Source organism: Podarcis pityusensis (genome assembly GCF_964106645.2).
Source record: "Podarcis pityusensis genome assembly, chromosome: W".
Taxonomy (NCBI): domain Eukaryota; kingdom Metazoa; phylum Chordata; class Lepidosauria; order Squamata; family Lacertidae; genus Podarcis; species Podarcis pityusensis.
Genome location: NC_138045.1, coordinates 31,003,107 through 31,021,762, shown reverse-complemented (window position 1 = coordinate 31,021,762; position 18,656 = coordinate 31,003,107). Strand labels below are relative to the sequence as shown.

The window sequence follows — 18,656 nt, the reverse complement described above, 5'->3', positions numbered from 1 at the left end:
GCGCCCTAGGCGGCTTTCTAGATGTCCTGATGAGAGCCCCAGCCCTGTGTGCGTGGGGGCGGGGGCTGGGGGAGGCTGCACCGAGCGCCTTCAGGGGGTCCTTCCCGGCCTCTGACAAGGATCTCTTGGCCCTTTCGGCCTGGTGGGACTCTGACTCCCATCAGCCCGAGGAAGCACGGTCAATGCGAGGAAACCTACTGTTTTGTTCGCTTTCGATTCCTTTTGCAAGTGCATTACATTTTGCCTTTTCAACTGTCTGAAGCAAGTTGAACTCGTGTATAAAAAAGTGTTTCAGCTCAGCCTCTCTGAGACAACCCACGAAATAATCCCGTAGTCTATTGAAGCATTCGTCGAGATTTGCTGCAATCCATTCATCATCATCACGGGACCACTTGGTACATGCATGAAAAAGGGCAGTTTTGGCAAGGTAAGAATGGACGCGCAGCAACATCGCGCTCGCTGGCCCTGCCGGAGAGTGGCGCGCACGTTGAGGAAGAGCGCAGGGGAAGAGCGAAGCCAGGCTGGAGCGCTTCTGTCTGTTGGTAGATGTTTCCGGGGATGCTGAAGGCCTGCAGAACCCGAACCAAACCCCTGGGTCCGCCTTGCTCAGGGCCTCAGAGGCTCTCCAAGGATTTCAGGCCAGGAGAGTCTCTCTCAGCCCTGCTTGGAGATGGTGAGCGGGATACACTCGAGGACGTCCTGAGCGCGAGGCGGATGCTCTGCCACTGAACCATGTCGGTCCTTCGCCTCTGCGCCCTGTAGCGCATCAGCAGCACCCAGAGGAGACCTGGTTGGGGGAAATACTCTTGTGCGAAAGGGAGAACCGCTGCAGAAAGAGGGGCTGCGTTGGCCACTCTCTTTTGTCATGTGGATTTCCCCATCACCGCGTTAAAAAAAGACAAAATACTAGGAGCACGTTCTTTTAAATTGCTCATCCCTTCGTTTGAAGGTGGTTCGAAATCCTTTTTCAGGCTTGCTATGGGACATTGGTTTGGCGCGTTCCTCCGTCTTCCGACGCTTCTTTATGTTATGATGATCATGTTTAATGTATCTATTAGCGATATGTGTGTGCTGCGGCTGCTGCCCGAGAGCATAACGCGCTGGTGGCTTACAATATTATTATTACACAATAAAAAAATTAATACATTACAATATTTTATCATAATTACCGTTTATAATATGTTACAAAGTATAAATTTTAATATTATATAAAATGTATAGTGTACAATCATAGTATAACAAAAATAATATTAATGTACCCCCTGAATTAATAATAATATAAATATTTTATAATATTTTATCGTATTAACATTACTATATCTTACAGAGTGTGCTATAAATTATATAACACAATATTGTATAACAACTCTAATATTTATATGTCTTCTGCCCTCAATATATTATTACATAATTATCATACATTCTAATTTATATTAACATGCTATGAATTGTAATATATTATATTTAAAGTATATAAGGTTATGGTATAACAGTAAGATTGATATTTCTCCCCGCCTTCCGAATTACCCAAATCTCTAGTAATTTGGAGCGTGATTTGCTGAGTGGGTGGAAGAAAATAAAAACGGCACATGAGGCTGGGCGCGGGGAAAACAAATAAAAACCGCCACCCCCGTTTTCTTTTCACCGGCGGTAGCGGCATGAAGTTCTCCGGCTGACGCGTGTTCTCTTTCGACACAGGCAAAGAAAAGATGCTTCCGAGTCTTGTTTGGTTTTTTCCTGAAAACAATCCGAAACACATTTTGGAAGGGGGGGGGGTAATTTTCCCTCCTCCCTCCCCCACTCTTTTGCTCGGTCCCGGACTCCCCTGAAATCCAGGAAGTCTCCTGGCCGAGGCGAACCGGCCCGGCTGAATCTCCGCGGCGCCTCAGTCTGCGCGCTTTGGGCTGCTGGCCAGTTCCCCGGGCTGACCGTGAGGAGCGCAGCGCGCCACTGGGGAGGCCCGGTCGACGTCACACACGCGTGCACCCACCCAACCATCCAGGGTGAGAAAAAACAAACCCGGAGGGAGACTTTCCCCCCCAAGAGAAGAAGGCCGCTGAATACCCCCCCATGCCCCCGCCCCATGTTTTCCCGAGGAGCACAGAGTTTCGGTCGCTCCAATCTGGAGTGGGGGTGGGGGGGGTGGGAAACCAGGGAGGGAACCAACAGAAGACCCTCGACGCTGGACCTCAGTGTCCAGGCAGAACGATGGGGGTTGAGACACTCCTTCAGATATACTGGACGGAGGCCGTTTAGGGCTTTAAGGGTCAGCACCAGCACTTTGAATTGTGCTTGGAAAGGTACTGGGAGCCAATGTAGCCCTTTCGCCTCCACTGTTGCTCCTGAGTAGCCAGTGCGCCCCGTCGGGGCCTCAAGTGCATGGAAGCTAGTCTCCAGCTGGGCTGATGAGGATGGGACGTTTCGTCTTCGGGCTGCGCCAGGAGGTGGGGCAAGCGGAGATCTGCTCAAAGGGCCGCGGTGGGGGGGGGGAGCACTGCCCCCATCGGGTGGGTGGGGGTTCTGACTCCCGACGCCCCACCCCATGGGTATAATGGAGCCCTAACTCTCCACTCCCCAGCGCCCTCCTTCCTCGGCTGGGCGCTTCTTACTCCCGCCCACCCCCACCCCCACCCCACCTCAAGAGGCGGTGGAAGAGACTGGGCTAGCGCAGCCTCCCCGCCCAGTTATAAAGGCGGCTGCCCTCCCCTGCCCATCGGTCGGTCGGTGCCGCTGCCAGTCCGCCCTTAGGTCCCGGACCCGCCGCCACCATCACCGCCGATTAAGGCTCAGACGCTGCCCGGCTCTCCTACTTTCAGAGGAGATGATGGATTGCTCCTACGACGATGATCTGGACGAGCTTTGCCCAGTCTGCGAGGACAAGGTATCCGGTTACCATTACGGACTGCTCACCTGCGAGAGTTGCAAGGTAAGGGCCGGCCGTCGAGGGACAGCGACCCGCTCGGGACTGCCTTCCGCAGTCGAGAAAGGGGCTTAGTGGTCTTCTTCTTAGGAAGGAGAGAGGGAAGAGGTTTGAGATCAGGGATCCCCAAATTTGGACCCCCCAAAATGTTTCAGGGCAGCAGCGTGGGCTTGTGGGGTCGGATGCCCTTCTTTAAAAAAAATGCAGGCTCCCCCTTCCCCAATGAACTCCGCTCCACCCGCCGACTGAATAATGACCCCCGGATGGGATTATCATAATAAATGCCGCATTGAAAATTGGCTATCGCCCTGGGCTTCTTAACTGCAGCGCCCTAAAACACCCCAGAGCAAAACCGTCAGTGCAGAAAATTATGGTGGCGTATTTTAATACATGACGCTGGACGTGCGTATTTAAAAGAGGTTCATCTCTCGGCTAGGGATGGGGTTTACAAATATTTGCAGGGCAAAACGGTGAGTACAGGATTGAAAAGGAAATAATTAGGATGCAAACAAAATTTGAATTATTATCGCTATCACTGCTTCATGGTTATATGAAATAGTGATAACTGCTTCAGTATTATTAAAAATAATCATTAAAATTAAGTCATGCTACTAATATTAGCAACATAAATGCAAATCATTATATTGATTAAAATAGCTCCAAAATTATTGTTAAATATATTTTTCTTAAGCACCAAGCCATCCACATCGAACTCTGGATTACCCAGCGTTTCAGAACAGTATTTCATTAACCCCAGAACCTTTCCCATATTCTGTTGAAAATCCCGGTACATATTTCGACCTGTAGAAGCCGTCACTCATCTTAATTTTCTCGGGCCCATCTCTGTAGCGCAGCCCCACAACGCTCGCCCTGTAGAACCCACAATACGGCCTCAGTTCCTTTGGGGTTTTTGTTTTCGATCATTTGTGATATTTTAGAGGCCACAGGAGGACTGCGAATGTTTATCACTTCTCTTCGAACCCCGATTTTACGGATGGCGAGTTTTAAGGAGTCCGTGATCCGGCGCCCAAAATCGCATGTAACGCCGATTTGATGTCACTCCCATTCAGGAGCGATAGGTTCCCTAAGTCTGTTCCGGGGAGGGGGTGGGGGCCGGGGGGCAAATGCTTCCCCTGCGCGGCCTTTTCGTCCCTAAAACTCTTTTCGAAAAATGCACGGTAGGAATTCTTTGGAAATCTTATCTGAGAATGAATAAAATGCTTCCGGAATAAACGAAATCGACTGGTTTGCAGGCGACTCGATCAGGAAATGTGTCCGGGAAAATGCATCCCGGTCTGGAGTTCTCTAAAGGTGATTCAATGAAGGAGATTCGTCTTTTGGGGAACCGCAAGTCTTAGCAGTTAATATTATTAAAAAACTGAACCTAGGGGAGCGTTTGGCGGTTGGGGATCTGGGGACGCTTTCCGGTGAGCAGCATGTGCACGTCGGGGTGTGGATGCGATGGCAATTATTTTCCAAGAAAGTGCCTTGTATATTTTTAGGCGCGGGAAAATATATGGCTGCGCGAAAAACGCCCGAGGACCCTGCGCGCCTCTTTCCCTGGAGTCGAGGGGGTGAACCAAATGGAGCCCCGGAGCGCTGCACTCGGCCCTTCTGTGCAAAAGGCCTAGTGGTGCTCAGGACCAGACCCGGCCGGCCCGCTCCGTCCTTCTCTCCAGGAACGGGTTTGCGCCAAACAGGGTCTCCGGAGGCCGCCAGAGGACGGTGCTCGGCGGGGGCCCCTGCTGGGAAGGGCCGCTTTGCAAGCGGTGGGTGCGAGAAGGGTTAGGGAGAAATTGGGGGGGGGGGGGATGAGGCGAATATTGCCCTCCACCACCCCCCAAATGATGACACCCAGCAAGGGCATCCCTTTAAAGTGAGGTTACAGGGAACCAGGCAGAGGGCCTTCTCGGTAGTGGCGCGCGCCCTGTGGAACGCCCTCCCATCAGATGTCAAGGAAATAAGCAGCTACTGTATCTTATTTTTAAAAGACATCTGAAGGCAGCCCTGTTTAGGGAAGTTTTTAATATTTAATGCTGTATTGTTTTTAACACTCCATTGGGAGCCGCCCAGAGTGGCTGGGGAAACTCAGCCAGATGGGCGGGGTATTATTATTATTAATAATAATAATAAAATAAAAATGTCTGTTCTTGGTCATTTTTCTGCTTTGTGGATTTATTTATTTGCCGGGTGAGGGAAGACATTATTCTGTTTTTCTTCGTTCAGTTCGGTTTAGTTTCTTTCCAGTTCCCCGTCCTCCCTTGCTGTCTCTAAAGGTGTTTTTGCTTGCTTGCTTGTTTTGAGACGGTGCTTTTGAGATTCCCACCTTAATGGTAGGATCAAGGAAGGTGGGGGAGGGAGAGGCCCAAAGACGGAAGCCTCAGTTTACCAGGATGTGTCTCGGGGTATGTCTGTCACATTTGTCGTGAGGCTCCCACAAAGGAAGGGCAAGGTCCATGGAGTCTCTTCAAACTTCCGGAGGTGCCCCCCATCATGTGTGTGTGTGTGGGGGGGGGGGAATTGGCAGCTCCAGCTTGAAGGCCCGGCCGCCACCACCCTCACCACCAGCGAAAGGGAGATGCGCTTTCCCTGGGGGACTGATAATGCCCTAAGCGCCTTGCGGGGGTGGGTGGGTTGCCAGTTAGGTCCTGTGAGAAACTCTAGTCTTAAGAAACATCTGCCACCCTGTCTCAGTCTCTCGCTGGAAAAAGTGTATTCCTTCACTTACACTTCAGAATTAGAATTAGAATTATTAAATGTATTGCTCACTCTTCACCAGTAGGTCCCAGGGCGGCTTACAACAATCTGAAATTCAGAATTAACAATTGTGTGGTAAGCCGGCACTGCCCCCCCCCCCCCGTGGTTCTTGCAGTTTAACATCCTGGCTGAAGGTTAGATTCCAGGAGGCAGAATATGACAGGGCATGGGGTATCTGCAGACAGGTGCCGGGGCTGAAGCGAGGGGGCCTGGGCAGTGGAGCCAACTGAGGAACCGTGCCCATCTTGCATTCTGAGAAGAGGCGTGCTCTTGAGGCTCCCATTCCCCAGGGTGAGGCCACCTCTTCTAGGGATTCATTCCTGGAGCTGAGCCGCCCACCCTGTTCTGAGTTGAAGATCTTTTTATTTAATTGCCTGGGGTTGTGACGTCATCGGAGGCGTGCAGAAGTTCACAAGACAAAATGACTTGCGGAAATGTGCTTTATTTAAAATAATCACAATATAAGGTGGCACTGTGGGTAAAACCTCAGTGCCTAGGGCTTGCCGATCGCATGGTCGGCGGTTCGAATCCCCGCGGCGGGGTGAGCTCCCGTCTTTCGGTCCCAGCTCCTGCCCACCTAGCAGTTCGAAAGCACTACTAAGGGCAAGTAGATAAATAGGTACCGCTTTATAGTGGGAAGGTAAACGGCGTTTCCGTGTGCTGCGCTGGTGCTGGCTTGCCAGAGCAGCTTTGTCACGCTGGCCACGTGACCCGGAAGTGTCTCCGGACAGCGCTGGCCCCCGACCTCTTAAATTTCCCCCTGGATGAATTAAGCCAACGGTTGCATGAAATCAGGCCAAGGGCTGGCAATTGCCCATCTCTTTGCGAAAGGGGCAGTTCTGCCCCTTGGTTGGGAGACAGACATCATTTGGCTTTGGTTGGGAGAGAGCCAGTGTGGTGTAGTGGTTAAGAGCGGTAGATTCGTAATCTGGGGAACCGGGTTCGCGTCTCCGCTCCTCCACATGCAGCTGCTGGGTGACCTTGGGCTAGTCACACTTCTCTGAAGTCTCTCAGCCCCACTCACCTCACAGAGTGTTTGTTGTGGGGGAGGATGGGAAAAGGAGATTGTGATAAAGCGGGATATCAAATCCAAACTCTTCTTCTTCTTCTTCTTCTTCTTCTTCTTCTTCTTCTTCTTCTTCTTCTTCTCCTCCTCCTCCTCCTCCTCAGGGCTTCTTCAAGAGAACGGTGCAGAATAACAAGCACTACACGTGTATGGAGAGCCAGAATTGCAAGATCGACAAGACACAACGCAAGAGCTGTCCCTATTGCCGGTTCCAGAAGTGCCTTGTGGTGGGCATGAAACTCGAAGGTGACTCCAGTTGGCATAGTCTTGGGCGGGCGGGAGGGGGTGAGTCTTTGCAACACAGAAGGTAGGTGCTGACGGGAAAGTGCCTTCTGCCAAGTGGGTGGGGGAGGGATCCTGACATCCAGCCTATGTCCTGGATGCTGCTGCCTCTGAGCTAACCGCGGCCAGGAGGGCTTCTGCTCCAGCCCAAACAAGATGTGGGGACGTGAGACTTGACGTGGGCAGGAGTGGGTGGAAGGACTGGTGACTTGACTCCTACCAGCCATTTTCTTCCTCGTTCCCCCTCTTAACCCCCGTTGCTTTTCTACCTCTGAGGGGGCGGGGAAGCAAAATATATAGGTATACATGCATTTCTTGCCTAGAATGCAAAACCTTCCCTGGCCAGGACATGCGTTTTTGAAAAGAGCGCGCCTCCACACACAGCGTCCACCCAAACAACAGTGCCAGGTGGTTTAAAAGAGACTTTTTGAGATGTTCTAGATCTGCTTCCTTTATATCTTTAGCCTCTTTCCCCTCTACCCACCCCGTCCCCTAGTAATCCCCCCCTTCTCCTTCTGCTGGGTTTCCATGTGTCCCTTGTGGGTCTCTAGAAGAAGGGCAGGGACCTTACCCTGCAAGGACTCTTGGAAGTGAGACCATGTAAAATGTAAAGGAGCTGAGTGCTTTTTCTGTGTATGCTGTCAAGCTTAGTTGCAAGCCACAATATCCTTATTACTATTAATTCAGTGTTCCATTTGAGTGGAGGCCCCCTAAGGCCGTTATCATTGGGAAAGTCAGATAATGATGACAGTATTCTTGTGGTTCCTCAGGAGCCAGTGATGGTAACCAACCTGGTGTTAGGATATTTCCGTTCCACCTTAAAAGGGAGCAGGCTGTGAGTCACAGAGTCTGCGTATTTCCTGTTCACAGGATGTTTATGTTTTCTGTTGCTTTCGTTTCTCTCTCTGTGTCGTAGACACTAAAGCAGGCAGTCATGTTTTTCTGTGTTCTGATCAACGCTGAATAAACTTGTAAATAATGCTCTCCTGAGTGCGACTTTGGCTGTGCATTATCTGCTGATAGAGTGTGCATGAGCTCTGGAATGTGGCAAGATATTTTCTAGAAACTCATGTCGCTAATTGCTGATACTGCGTGCCTACGGGAGGTCGATGGATCGTCCGGCAGACGGCTTGGGGGCCATGATGGACTTTATCTCCCTGGCAGTATCCCAGTACCTGGAAGGCTTTAAAAGAGGATTGGACGAATTCATGCAGGATGATAAGGCTATCAATGGCAGCAATGCTTTCAGACGTGCTCAGATCCTGCTTGCATGTTTCCCATGGGGGTATCTGGGTGGCCACTGTGAGAACAGGATGCGGGGCTGGATGCCCCCCCTCCCCGCTTGGGCTCCTCTTATGTTCTTGAGGCAAAATGCCTGTGCAGCCTCTTCTGACGCTCTTATGTCCAAAGAGCGTTTCGTGCCCGCCGCCCCACCTGCGTCATAATGCTGACTCTTTGAGAAAGGGCTAGCAATAGGGCGATAATTAAATCTGACAGGAGTCCCTCCCCTCGTCTCATTGCCCAGGCCCAATTCCTGATGCTCGGTGCGCTTTGCTGGAGAAGTCCTGAAAAAACCCGCATTTATTTTTATATTGCTTTTAAAACCCGACTTTCCAGCTCTGTTTCCACTGAGTGAGCTGAAGATTGGTATATTTCCCATTTAGAGTCTAGCAATTAAAAAGCCGCAGTACCGATTCAATGCACACTATTTGCTGGTACTCCCAGTTTAAAACCCGACTTTCCAGCTCTGTTTCCGCTGCCGCTGCCGCTGCGGGTTGCTGTCTTGTTCGTGGGGACCTTCCTGCCTTGGAGAGCTGAGGGCTGCCTGTAGCTTGCAGCGGCGTGGCAGCCTGGAGAGCAGGATGGGGCGGCGGCTTTGAACGACATAAAGTGAAAGCAAATTCCTCCATGGGGTGGAAAGGAGGAGGCGAGGCTGGGCGCTGGTCCCGCAGGAGGCTGCTCCACAGCATAGTAGTCTAGGTCTGGAAGGACACGTGTCTCCGGGAACCAATTGGGGTTTCAAATAATAAAAACAAGATAAAAATAAACACACAGAGAGATCATATGAGAGCCATCTTCAAATACATAAAGGGCTGTCGCATGGAAAATGGACCATGCTTGTTTTCTCCTGCTCCGGAGGGTAGGACCCGAACCCATGGTTTCAAGCGACAAGAAAGGAGATTCATTCAGACTCAGCATCAGAAAGAAATTTCTGACAGCCAAAGCTGTTCGACAGTGGAAGGGTCTCCCGCGGGAGGTGATGGTCTCTCCTTCCTCGGAGGCTTTGAAGCAGAGGTTGGAGAGCCACCTGTCAGGGGTTCCGTAGTTGTGATTCCTGCACTGCGGGGGTAGGGCTAGACGACCCTTTGGCTTCCTCCCAACAAAGCCCAAGTAAAGACTACCAATTTTATCAGATCATTAAGGCTAGTTCCATAGTTGCCAGGCTTGCGATGAGGGTTGTCTTGAAAATGATGGTTCTGTTGCCTATGTCATAAAGGAATGCCAAATCATATAAAGTGTCCGGAGGTTCTACTCGTCTTCAAAATCTCAGATATGTGTGCTTCTCTCCATTAAAGCTGTATTCCAGAGTGTGTGGCACAAAGTGTCCAGTGTAAGATTTTGGGCTGTGTTCCACTGAGTTGCAATTATTATTATTTATATTAATTAATTAATTAATTAATTAATTAATTACATTTCTAGACTGCCCTTCATCCGAGGATCACAGGGCAGTGTACAATATAAAATCACAAAAAATACATCCCTTAGTAACAATTAAAAAACAATGTCCCCCCACAGTTTAAAAGGCCACAGATGATGATGATGATAATTATACCCCACCCATCTGGTTTGGTTTCCCCAGCCACTTTGGGTGGCTTAAGGCATATCTAAAAACATAATAAAATTAGCCAAAGGCCTGGCTGAAGAGGAATGTTTTTGCCTGGCACTTAAAGATATGTAGAGATGGCACCAGGCTAGCCCCCCATGGGGAGAGTATCCCACAAGTGGGGAGCCACCACAGGAAAGGCCGCTTCTCATCTTGCCGCCCTCTGGATCTCTCGTGGAGGGGCCACATGAAAAAGGGCCTCAGAGCTTATGGATAGAAGCGGTCCTTGAGGAGTGGTGCTCCTGAGCCACTTAAGGCTTTATAGGTCAAAACCAGCACTGAATTGGGCCTGAAAACTAAGTGGCAGCCAGTTGAGCCACAGTTGGCATTATATGCTCAAACTGTCTTATTCATGCTGCCAAGGTCATATATAAGACCAATTCTTTTGACAATATATTTACATTTGTATCATCAAAAATATTCAGTAACAGTAATTTTGGGCAACGAACAATAGTTTCTTTAGCAATATTTATCATTCATGTCAAGAATAAATTCCAAAAATCTTGCACCAAATTACAGTAAATGATAATATGTACGAAGTTTATTGCAGTCCCTCCAACTAGTAGCTGATAAAGAAGGAAATACTTTTGACATTTGCAAAGGAGTGCAATACCATCTGTGAAATAATTTCAAGGAGTTTTCCCAAAGAAATCTGGAAGCAGATTTTAAGAACTGTGATTCCCAAATTTTATTCCCGTCCTTCCCAAAAAATATCCCCATATTTGTGTGCAAATATATAGTTCCCATATCTTTTTGCGGGGTTCCATAGATCCATTGATAACCTACATTAAGCAATATAGAGTATAATTAAAATCTAATCCTTTCCCTGCTCTACCCATTGTAATTTTCAAATTTTGTTAAGGGTGATTGTCCCTTCACCATCTCCAGTTGCACATACAGACTCAGACATGCTTATGGGTGAGCTGTGTGATAAGCCAGTGGAGATAGGGTTTTCGTGTATGTGTGCGGGAGATACTTTGTACATGCTCAGAAGCACCCTCTACACATATCCCACGGCATGTGGATGAAAGCAGGCAGTGCCAAGAAGGCGTGTCTGTGTGTTTGTTTGGGCACTAGGGGTATACCAATTTCCTGTATCATAATGGGATGCACTTTTGCTTAAAAACACTAAAAAAGGGACTAATTATTCTCAGTTATGGAAAAAGGTTGCCCTGAAATGAAAAGTTGGAAACGCTGTATATGTAAAGTTACTACTCATAACTATCAGCACTTTTAAAAACTTCATGGAACTGTTTATAACTTTTACAGCTGCCTGGAACTTCCTAAAACTGTGGCGAATGTTCAAGAAGAATCCAAATATTGGTCTATAGGGAAAGATTTTTGGGCAAACAACTAAACTTCTTAATTTTTAATATTTCTTTCTGTGGCAATATGCAATTGTGGTTGGAGAAACCCAGCTGGATGGGCAGGGTATAAATATAATCATAATCATAATCATTACAATGTCGCACAAGATCCTCAATTTATTCTCAGCAATAGAAGTGATGAACCATGTATAAAACATTGTACATGTATTAGAAAATTTGCAAGCTCTATTTTTCCTGTATACATGCTATGCATAATACATTATACAGTTACATATACAAAAATTGATGTATTGATTTCAGGGTGACCTTTTTTCAAAAGGTTTGGAAATGACAGTTCATTCCTTTGTTTTTAGGCAAAAGTTCATAGAATCATAGAATCATAGAATCATAGAGTTGGAAGAGACCACAAGGGCCATCGAGTCCAACCCCCTGCCAAGCAGGAAACACCATCAGAGCACTCCTGACATATCAGAGCACTCCTGACATATGTACTAACTAAGCTACAGGAACATGAGGTTGTAAAAAAGTTCTAACCCTAGCGGACACTTCCCTTTCCAAAGATCCCAGGGGAAAGGAATAAAAATAATATTAAGATTTGTTTTTTGTTTAAATCCCAGCAGTCCGGACATTTATTCCGGCAGGTGCTCAGTTTTTTCTACCATTGCAAGGAAATAGCCTCCTATCCTGAGCAGTACCGAGTGTCTCGGCCACGGTCCCGACTCACTGGAGTCCCTTGGGCACGCCCATTGTGCAGAACCTGGCTGGCTGGAACCCCTCTGATAGCAGGCGCCATGGGGGGGGGGGGGAGAGATCTGCTCGGTGGTGAAGTGCCCCCACTTTGCATGCCAAAGGCTCCAGGTTCAATCCCTGGCACCCCCCCCCCCCTTAAAAGGACCCTTGGCCGGAGAGCTGCTGCCAGCACAGCAGACAATACCGGTGGGTTAGATGGACCCTTAGCTAGAACCCCCACCAGTGTCCGCCAGATTCTTCTGTTCTGTGCCTTGGCGGAGCAGGTGTGATGAAACCTTGGGCCTCATCCTGGAGGTTTCTGAGCTACAATTCCCATCAGCCCCAGCTGATGGTGGTTGATGGGAGTTGTAGTCCAAAATATTTATTTGTTTGCATTTATATCCCACCTCGTTCTCCAAGGAGCTTAAGGTGGCAGAGGTACAGGGTTCTCCCTTCCCGATTGAATCCCATCGCAACACTCTCTAGCAATGCCATTGCAGTGCCTTTGAGTGCATGCAGAGTGCCCATACCCTTTGATGCCTTGCGACTGGCCTTCACGTGGCTTTATCCACCAGGGGTCGCCGTGAAGGGGGGAGAAGGGCTATAGTTCAGAAGGTCCCAGGCTTAGTCCCCAGGGACATCTCCAGGAAGCAGGGCTGGGAGAAGACTCGTGAGGAGATGCTGCCAGTCAGTGTAGACAATTCCGAGCTCTATAGACCAGGAGTCTCTGACTTGGCAAAAGGCAACTGCCCCACGTTCTTATGTTCTTCTATTATTCTGCGTGGAGCAAATGGGTGCATGAAAAAGGGAACGAAAGAGAAGGAGGGGCACACATTCCAACACAACTCCCTGGTTGGATGCTATTTTTTCATTCATTACTTGCATTTATATCTCCTCTTTTCCTTGGAGAAGCTCAATGTGACATCCATGTAGCATCCAGAGTGGTGCAATCTAATCCCAACGACAACCCTGTGAGGTAGGCTAGGGTGACAAGCAGTGACTGGTCCAGGGGGCTAACTTGTATGAAATATTGTGGGAGGGCAGGTAAGCCCCTTCCTGCACACACATCACATCACTTGAGTAGCAATGCCCATCAACCGGGGGGGGGGGGGAACTGTCCCCCTCGAAAATTTTGTTAGGGGGTGGGCAAAGGGACCTCGACCCCTAGGAGTTGGTTTCTATGGGCTGGCCTCTAATGGCACACCCAGGGAGCTTCGAGGCCGAGTGGGAGGATTTGAACCCAGGTCTCTCCCAGGTCCTAGTAAACTAATCACTATGCCACTATGACAGCAATTTTGGATGGCTTCGGGGCGTAGTGGTTTTTTAGCTTCTCTTTTATCATGTCCCATGGCGCTGCCTGGACTGCTAGTGGCACGACCAAAACTCGGGCCGTCTCAAACACCTCGGGCTCGCAGAGGCTGAGGAATAGGCCCCACTTACGCTCCTCTGACCCTTCCGTCAGCTCGTTTGCTTGGAGGCAGCAGCCGAACCGAGCAAGATAGGAGTCCCATGATTCAGAGGCTGGGGCAAATGGCAGTAGAGGCACGAGTGAAGCCATGGTTCCGATGCCGACGTGGTGGGCGATGGATGGAACACAGTGCTCTAGCCAGTATGGTCAGCTCTGAATTGGGTTCTGTTCAGTGATTTTGCTCAGTGAGTGTCCAAATGTGGCTGTGCTCTGATGTCCATCTGATCCCATCTCCGTCGCCAGTATTAAATAGTGGGTGGACATAGCAGACAACACAGAGATTTCTCCAAGTAGTTCTTTATAAGTAAGCTGGAACTGAACTGAACAGCAAACAGCTCAGCCGGCCTGCTTTTATAGGCAGCCGGCTGTCAACATTGTAACCACAACAGCCCAGGGTTTCGCGCCTAAATTAACTTACGTGGACCTGAGTGAAAACTATATACACAATACCCCTGTTGGCCAGGGTGAGAACTTCAATACATAACACTGGGCCTTCCTGCCCAGATTTTGTCTGACGCCTTTCCCCCGCTTTCTCTCCCTTTGCCCCTTCTTCTCCTCCCTCCCTCCTCCCTCCAGCCGTGCGTGCCAACCGCATGCGGGGTGGCTGGAACAGGTTCAGGCCCATGTACAAGCAGGACCGAGCCATGAAACAGCAGAAGAAGGCGCTGATCCACGCCAACAGCTTCAAACTGGAGACGGCGGCCCAGCCGCCCAGCGTATCCCCGGTGCAGGCGGTGGAGGAGTCCGGCGGGCTGTCGGCCTCGCTGCACGGCCTGAGCCAACACCACCAGCCTGAGGTGGCAAAGGGGCTACCCCCGCCCAGCAGCAGCAGCTCCAGCAGCGGCAGCGGTGGCAGCGGGATAAGCAGCTCCACCGCCATGACGCCCATCGACTATGAGTGCAGCTCCTACGGGACGCCCGCGCTGGCCATGCTGGTGCCCTCGGGTCACAGGCCGCTCTCGGGTTACCACTACCCGCCCTTCACCAGCTGGGCCATCAAGTCCGAGTTCCTGGACCCATACGTGATGCATCCAAATGAGGCAGCCCCGCCGTACCCCTACCCAGAGGTCTATGCCAGCGGCGGCTCCCCAGCCACTGGGGCCGACATGCCCGACGTGATCCTGAAGTTGCTGGAACAGGAGCCCGACGAGGCGCAAGTCAAGGCCTGCATCCTGTCCTGCCTGCAGGAGGAGCAGAGCAAGGGCCTCCACAACAAGCTCAGCGCCTTTGGCCTCATGTGTAAGATGGCAGATCAGACCCTCTTCGCCATCGTGGAGTGGGCACGCAGCTGCATCTTCTTCAAAGAGCTGGAGGTGAGGGGGGGTTGTTGCTTTTTGCGGGGTGGGGGATGAACCCTGAGAGGAAATGGCTTCCCACGACCTACATCTCCCCGACTTGGACATGTTTCCAGCGGTTGCTTTGTTTGGTCCCGGGGGTGGGGGTGGGTGGTGAGGAGGAAGGTTGAACTGTGGCTGGAGCTGGCTGAAGCGAGGCCTGCTTTGAGCACGTGCAGAGCTCAATGGTTAGAGTGTCAGACTAGGAAAAAGTTAACAGTAGATTGGGAGCAAAATTCTCTTAGCAGTCTGTCCTGAAATGATGACGAACTTAACACCAGTGTGTACCTCACAGCATACCGGTAGTTTTGAGGATAAAATAGAGGGGAGGCCAAGGTAGAATATAAATGTGATATAACAGTAAAAGGAGGGTTAGGCAAATGCGTGGGGTGTAAGGTGAACAGTGGCTACTAGTCATGATGGCACCTCCAGAGTGAATACTAGTTGCCTGGGGCTCAACAGTGGGAGAGAACTGCTAACACCCCCCCCCCCCCCGCAAATGTCCTGCTTGCGTGGCGAGTTCCTGCCCCCCCCCCAGTGGAAATAAAGACACATGACACAATTATTAAGGTTAATGGGCTAAATAAGGCCACAACTTTATTGGTTACAGGTGATGAACGGTATTGGCTTAGGCATTGGTCCTAACCGACTATATCCGGCTTCAGCCCATCCGCTTGAAGTCCGGGAAGGGTTAACCACCAGTAGGGGGAGTCCTGCTGATGCACATCAACTAGGAACTCCCCCCCCCCCCCGGGGTCACTGATAGGGGGCGTGCCTTAGGCCCTCACCTCTGGGCAGGGAGGTGGAATAGATTGCTCCTGGGGTTTTTCCTGGGTTTGGGCTCTTCTGTCCTCTTCCAGTGACAACCTATAATTTAATAAATTATATAGAGATGGATTTCTCCTGGTGATGGGAGGCTTGAGGGTGGCTCCAAGCAATGGGACTCTGACGGGATGGGTGCTGTGGCTTGATCTGGGCTGAGGTCTTGTGATTTGTATTTGAATGGCCAGCAGGGTGTGGATGGAGAAATCTGAGGCTGGCTACAAGGAAGAACCAGTGTGGTGTAGTCATTAAGAGTGTCAGACTAAGACCTGGGAGAGACCAGGGTTCAAATCCCCACCTGGCTGCCATGAAGCTCACTGGGTGTGACCTTGGTCCATTCACTGCCTCTCTCAGCCTAACCCACCTCACAGGGTTGTCATGGGAATTGAATGAGGAAGGGGAGAAAACCATGTACAGCACTTTGAGCTCCTTGGGGGGGAAAGCTGGGATATAAATGCTAATGCTAATGCTAATGATAATAATACAGTCATACCTCGGGTTGCAGACGCTTCAGGTTGCGCACCGCGCCGAACCTGGAAGTACCGGAACAGGTTATTTCTGGGTTTCAGCACTTGTGCAGAAGCCCTAAATTGCGCTTTGCGCATGTGCAGAAGTGCCGAATTGCGACCCGTGCGTGCGCAGACACGGTGCTGCGGGTTGTGGATGCTGCGGGTTGTGAACGTGCTTCCCGCACAGATCACGTTTGCAACCCGAGTGTCCACTGTAATAAAAAAAAAAAGATAAAACATTTGAAGATATTAGTACTGTGCAAGTGATCAGTGCTGTGAATTGATGAGACGACACGGGGGCGGGGAGTGGTGTTGTGTTCAAACTGTGGGAGATGGAAAATGTTTTGCAAAAGTGACTCTGAAATAATTGGAGAGGGCAGGAAAGTGCCTTGGTGGTAGAAGCAAAGACCCCCTCCACCCCACTCCCCGCCTCCTGCCGATAGATTGGACAATTGCAGTGTCTGGGCTCTCCCTCCAGACTGGTGTGTGGGTTCTATTTTGCAGCATTTCACTGACACAATAAGAGCGCGTTCGTGGTGGAGTTGCACCAGACTGTCCAAATATCATTCTGCTTTATTAGTTGTTCTGCAGTGTTATTGTGCTATTACTATCTGAAGGAGCAACTCTTGTGCAACAGATGCTGAATGAAAAGATGCCCCAGCCCACCGCTCCACACAATAGCCCTCACATTTCTGGTATGAAATGTTATAGGATTTCAGCAGGAAGTTATGGGGCCTGCACCAGTTGTGCTCCCTGAAACTTTTGCAGGGGCAAACTGTCTTGAAAGTGGGATAACCTATAACCACCCTGATACCTAGAGATGGGAAGGCCTGGAAAACACCCCAGAAAAATCGGGGGGAAAAACCCAGGTTTTTTTCTGTTTTTCCCCAAAACTCTTTCCCCCCGGAATTTTTTTTAAAAAATAGTTTGATATAGTTTGAATATTCCACACATTTTTTTTCAATTTTTCTTGAAAAAAACGGCTTTGGGAAAAAACAGAAAAAAGCCTGGTCCCGTCCCGTCCCCCCCAATTTTTCAATTCCCCCCCACTGACACCAGGAGGCAGGTGCTCTCACTGTACTCTTTCCGGCAACTGCTCAAAACATTTTCGTTAGGGCTGTTGTAAACAGCCCATCTGAACACATAGAAGCTGCATGCGATTTACTTTCTTTTAACCACTGCTAACTTTAATCATCTTTTGAATACTCTTAAATACCTGCTTTTAACTGTGTTTTATCAATCATTTTAATGTTCTGTTGTATATTTTTGTTAACTGTTTAGAAGCTGTCTTACTATCATGCAGTTTATAATATATAATAACAAATTCAATTTAACCCCCCCACACACACTCCTTTTCCTTTCAAACAGAGTTTGAGCCTTAGTGCAACACTTCTGGGCCTGGCATGCAAAAAAATTGAAAGCTGTTTTTTAGAAGTCCATGAGAAAAATGACAATGAGGAAGAAGAAATGGAAATGATAGCAGTAGTTCAGAAAATGAGACAGAAGAAACTGCATGTATATGTTGTGTCTTCTGTTTCTTTTCTTTTTTAAGCACTACTCAAAGGGTAGACCTTCTATGGAGCTTAAATATTGAGGTGGACCTTAACTTCATTTGCTGTTGGTGCTAAGGGGCAAATCTGATTATTTTTTATGTTGATGGTTTCTTGCTTTTTTTGTTGCTTTTGAGGGAAAGCGGGGTGGTTACCTGTTTCATTGCAAGCATAATACTTTTACATACATTGCATTTCATGCAATTTGTAAAACTACTCCACACTGAACATTTTTTCAATTTCCCCAAAATTTCTATTTTTTCTGGAAAAAAACAGGGGGAGGGGAACATTTTTTTCTCATGGCATCAAAATTTCTGGAATTTTTACATCTCTACTGATACCATCATGAATGTACAATGACCAGTTTTGGAACTTTGTTTGCTTCCAAGATCTGTGGCTAGTTTCCTGATGGAAGCCTTCTTCCCTGGGGCTCTCCTGTGTCTGATAAATACTTTGAAAGCTCATTGGAGAGTCTGTAGTGGGATGGTCTGCAAAGGAGGGCCATGGCTGCTCTTGGACTCAGCTGTAATTATCTTCATAGAATCATAGAATTGTAGAGTTGGAAGGGACCTCCAACCCCCTGCAAAGCAGGAATCTCAGCTAAAGCATCCAGGACAGATGGCCAACCTCTGCTTAAAAACCTTCAAAGAAGGAAAGCCCACCACCACCTTCCCAGGTAGTCTATTCCACTGTTGGACAGTTCTTACTGTTAGAAAGTTCTTCCTAGTGTTTTGTTGGAATCCCATTTTTAAAAAAGTTGAATCCATTGGTTCGGGTCCCACCCATCAGAGCAGCAGAAAAGCAGATTGCTTCATTTGCCAAGTGACAATCCTTCATATATTTGAAGACGGCTATCCCATCACCTCTTAGTCTTTTCTTCTCCAGGCTAAACATCCCCAAATCCTTCAAGCTTTCATCATAAGTCTTGATTGTGAACAGAGCTCCCCCCCCCCCGGAACTCACCAGAACTTAGTTCCTGCACCTCTCAGGTGGGCACCATTGCCATT

The 18,656-nt window shown here is 49.1% G+C and overlaps 1 protein-coding gene across 1 annotated transcript in view; it reads left to right on the top strand.

Annotated features, from left to right (window-relative positions):
* Positions 1 to 2,733: 2,733 nt before the first annotated feature.
* Positions 2,734 to 18,656, top strand: part of NR5A1 (nuclear receptor subfamily 5 group A member 1) — a gene marked incomplete at its 3' end in the record, with an annotated part of 47,460 nt that continues 31,537 nt past the window's right edge. Inside the window, exons 1-3 of the mRNA XM_080989449.1 lie at positions 2,734 to 2,926; positions 6,848 to 6,989; positions 14,011 to 14,747. Of these exons, the coding sequence (XP_080845575.1) occupies positions 2,822 to 2,926; positions 6,848 to 6,989; positions 14,011 to 14,747 (984 nt within the window). The 5' untranslated portion in view covers positions 2,734 to 2,821. The remainder of the gene's footprint in view (positions 2,927 to 6,847; positions 6,990 to 14,010; positions 14,748 to 18,656) is intronic.